Source organism: Nanorana parkeri, unplaced genomic scaffold (assembly GCF_000935625.1).
Source record: "Nanorana parkeri isolate BGI_ZX_2015 unplaced genomic scaffold, ASM93562v1 scaffold97, whole genome shotgun sequence".
NCBI classification, from domain to species: Eukaryota; Metazoa; Chordata; class Amphibia; order Anura; family Dicroglossidae; genus Nanorana; species Nanorana parkeri.
Genome location: NW_017306365.1, coordinates 2,242,620 through 2,246,799, shown reverse-complemented (window position 1 = coordinate 2,246,799; position 4,180 = coordinate 2,242,620). Strand labels below are relative to the sequence as shown.

Here is a 4,180-nt window from a genome sequence, read left to right as displayed (position 1 = left end):
TATATATATATATAATTTAAGTAAATTTGTAACCATCATATTTGCCAATAATTGCATTGCCTATTTTGATTATTATTTATTGCCACTGATTAAATTTAATCATATTTTGCACTGATTTTATAGTTAATAAATATATCTTTGCACAAATATTGCTTTTTATTTCGGCTTCAAGTTAATGCAAACAAAGAACTTAGGTTATCAGTGGATTTATAAAAATTAGTAGGGATTCTATTGCATTAATGTTGATTTGTAGTGTTTGCATTGACATACTATTGATTGCATTACGTTGTCTATGTGGCCTTCTGTAGCCAGCAAACACTGTATAACATGCTGATTATTACTACCTTGAAAACCCAATAAATATTTGGATACAAAAACAAAATTAGTAGGGAATCTCCTTAATTCCAGTTTCCTGCCTGTTTTCATAAATTAAATACTGGTTTGTATCAGAGCAAACGTTCTGACAGTTTTTATTACAACTCCTCCCTTGTCGGGTGATTCTTCGCTTTTCCAAAAGGCCTTGCAGTTCCTGTACAAAAGAGTAAAAATTTTATATTTGTCCGTTTTCTGTTCATTCTGAGGAACAAATGCCTAGTATTCTGGAACTGCTTTTATTTTAAAAATAATTAAATGAATAATGTTCAATGGTGCGTTTGTTTCTCCTAAAAATCACGAGATCGCTTAAGGCTGAATTTCAGTCATCTGTGTTTACTCATTCTGCTGTTATATCTCTTTCTGCAGTTTCTGACCGAATTTGCTTAATCTAAGCATGTCTGCAAGGTTTTTCCCTCTCCATCCCATTTTTCATAGGTTTCTCTATAATGATTGGGAAATTCTGGATAAGCAATTTCTGGACGATTTTATTAAAAATACGGTCCAATACTTCTTAAATTGATCCTCCAATTTCTCACCTTAACAAGGCATTGACTATACCCGGACTTGATGCCCCTTCGTTTTAAGGATCCTACCGACAAAATACTGGAAAATCTTTCTCAGACCATTTGGTACCTGGTTCGGCTCTTCGAATATTATGACTACTAGGGATGCACCGATACCGATACAAGCATCGGTATCGGCCGCGATACAGAGTATTTGCATGAGTACTCGTACAAATACTCCAATACATAAAAACGAGTACCTGTGCCGTGTCCGCCATCTTCAGGGACCCGAATCCGCCGCACACAGGACCTCCATCGCGTCTTCAATGAAGCAAGATGGCCGCAACCTCCTCTGTCATGTGCTCCATTCTGACCTCTTCTCCCGCTGATTGGCCGATTGGATGATTGACAGGCTTCCTCACCAGTCAGGAGTGACTGGTGAGGAAGCCTGTCATGGACAGGTCAAATTTTTTCTAAAGCAATACAAAAATCATGATTTTAGGTCAGTTTCTTAATATTATGAAGAACATGAACACTCTGTAGTGTGGCACAGCTATATCCAATTCTGCATACCTGGCATTATATTATAAGAACTTTATAATATAATGCCAGGTATGCAGAATTGGATACAGCTGTGCCACACTATACAATAATACACTGTTCTGGAGTCTGGACATGTGATCATCTATTTTCCCAAGAAAAAGAAGTGAGATGATCTGAGGGGCCTTAAAAAAGTGGTATCGGTGCATCCCTAATGACTACAGTCATTATTTCCCACACTTGGACTAAGTCTCTGAGTGCAGATCAGGCGACTGCAGGAGTGGAGCATCATTTAACTGACTGTGTAGCTGAGATTTTGTTTCATATGTGATGTGGTTCTTGATGCTCATCGTCTGTTGTCTCGTGTATCTGTTTTCTCCATTCAGATATGCCAAGGTTGCGCTCTGATGGAATTTGCGGAGAAAATGTTTTCAAGGTTCTTACTCAAAACCTAAACCCAACGGAGGTCCCTTGTCCGATTGTAGATTGAAAGCACTCAATGCATTTGTCCGCATTCACTAATTTCAGATTGAAGAGGTTTTTATTGTAGTGGTGCCTGCCCCTCTATTTGGACTGCTTTTGAACGTCCCTATGTCTCAGAATTCTTCAAAGCTGTGTCCCTCAATGGACTATAAAGAAAACAGAATTTTGCTCTTACCACGTAGTCCATTGAGGGACTCGACTCCCTGCCCTCAATATTTCCTTTCATACTGCTGGCTACATTTTATGAAAGCACAGGACATCCGTCAATAGTTGCACAAATGTTTATCAAAACAATATTTACTATAAAAACACATTAAACTCATTATTAGCAAACACAACACTTAAGTTGGCCATTCATAGTAATATTTTCTTCATTCAACACGCGGGCTGGACACAAAAATATTACAGGATTCCTCTATCAACGTTTAACAGAGTTGATCGAGGAACCCCCCGCGGTGAGCATTGTAGTTCCACGGCTGCCGCAGGCCTCGATCAGGATACCCGAACAGAGTCGGAAGCTCATTGGCTGCCCTCTGTTCGTTCGAAGATTTTCCAACCAGCTGAAAGGGTGCTGACAGCGGCACCCACTGTGCAAATTGCGGCCGCTTCATCAAGAAGTGTATGGCCAGCTTTATAGGATTCCTACTATATCTAAAATATAAAAACAGTAATGTGTGTGTGTGTGTGGTCACATTTTTTATGAATGGCTGCAATCGACAGCTTGTCAACCACTCTTTACAGCTATTCATGAATCAGCAGAATCTAGGAGACCCTACTACTATAAGTTTATGGTCTTCAAAGCAACCATGAGCTAATGGCCTAAGGGAATGCCAGACATGAAAGCGTTACTGAGCCAGCCAGCTGCAAGCAGTTCTGTTCCTATGCAACCCTTACATTTGTGGCAGTGAAAATGTTAAAGCCTCTTTCATGTTTATACTGCAGTGTGCCCCATTGGGGAGATTTACCCCCCCCAATTTCTGTGACAGTGATCACTATCAAAAAACTGTTAAAAAAATCATTACATCTCTCATGTTAAGAAAAAAAAACAACAACCCCAAAACAAAACAAAAAACCACTTACCCTAACTGGTTCAAGAAATGCAGCACACCACTGGCAGTGAGATAATGAGTAACGGTACCACTTCCAGGAGACATGCTTGTGTTTATATAGGGTTTCACCTTGAGTCCTGCTTCTACAGCTTTCTTGGCTAAAAGCCCTATCGGAAACAAGACTACATGTTAACTTGCGTTACATAATTTGAGGTCATCATCAATGCTTCAATAGCCTAAAAACACATAATGCATTTATGCTGTGTTCATTGCACAAACTAAATGGGAATGAACATTTGATTCAGTGTATCCATACAATTCATCCAAAGGATTGGGTGATATTACGGTCTATCTGCAATCTTGTACCAAACATTGACGCAGCAGCCGAGGCAACAGATATAGTGGAGGAAAGGCGTAAATCAGACCGTAAGGACCCCAAGGGGGTCCCTGACGGAGCCATGCCACCACGGACCGGATGGACTCCATCCGGCACCGACGGACCCGCACGAAGGCGTTCAAGCGTTTGAGGTCCAGGATGGGTCGCACCACCTCTTTCTTGGGCACAGTAAACGGGTTCGAATAAAACCCTTTGAATCTTTCCGCGGAAAGAACAGGCACAATCACCCCCTGGGACCAAAGGTCCGCCACCGCGCGATGGAGATCCGCCAACCGCGAAGGGATAGTCGCGTGTTGGACGGGAAGAAACGGTTGCCCGGACGGGACAGAAACTCGATCTTGTAGCCCGAAGAATCCAGCCCCCGGACCCAAGAGTCGGAGACGTGGGACAGCCAAAAATCCGCGAAGAGCCGAAGGCGGCCCCCCACCCCGGGACCCGGAGCCCGACCTTCATGCGGACTGGGGCTTGCCGGCGCGTTCGGCAGACTTGGGCTGCCACGGACGCTGGGAGGATTGGGAAGAGGAGGGTTTGTTAACCTTACCGCCTTTTACAAAACAACAAAAACACCAACTGTTACTTAGCTGCTGTATTTAAGCATAAGCTATTTAATTATTCCCAATGTAATAATCACCACCAAGAGTATACAATTTGAGCATTTCCTGATAAATGAAATGCTGGTAATCAGGAACTGATCATTTATTCTTTCTTGTATGCCTTACCTGCAGTTAGCATGACAGAAGGATTGCAGTTGTTGGTGCAGCTAATCACAGCAGCAATAAGGACACAGCCATGCGACAACAAGTATTCAGAGCTTCCATAAGTGACTGGGACTG

The 4,180-nt window shown here is 42.2% G+C and overlaps 1 protein-coding gene across 1 annotated transcript in view; it reads right to left on the bottom strand.

Moving 5' to 3' along the window:
* IREB2 (iron responsive element binding protein 2) overlaps positions 1-4,180 on the bottom strand; it is a 27,331-nt gene that overhangs the window by 5,878 nt on the left and 17,273 nt on the right. The window contains exons 12-13 of the mRNA XM_018552764.1: positions 4,067-4,177; positions 2,982-3,117 (exon numbers count right to left, since the gene is read on the bottom strand). Coding sequence (XP_018408266.1) covers positions 2,982-3,117; positions 4,067-4,177 — 247 coding nt within the window. The remainder of the gene's footprint in view (positions 1-2,981; positions 3,118-4,066; positions 4,178-4,180) is intronic.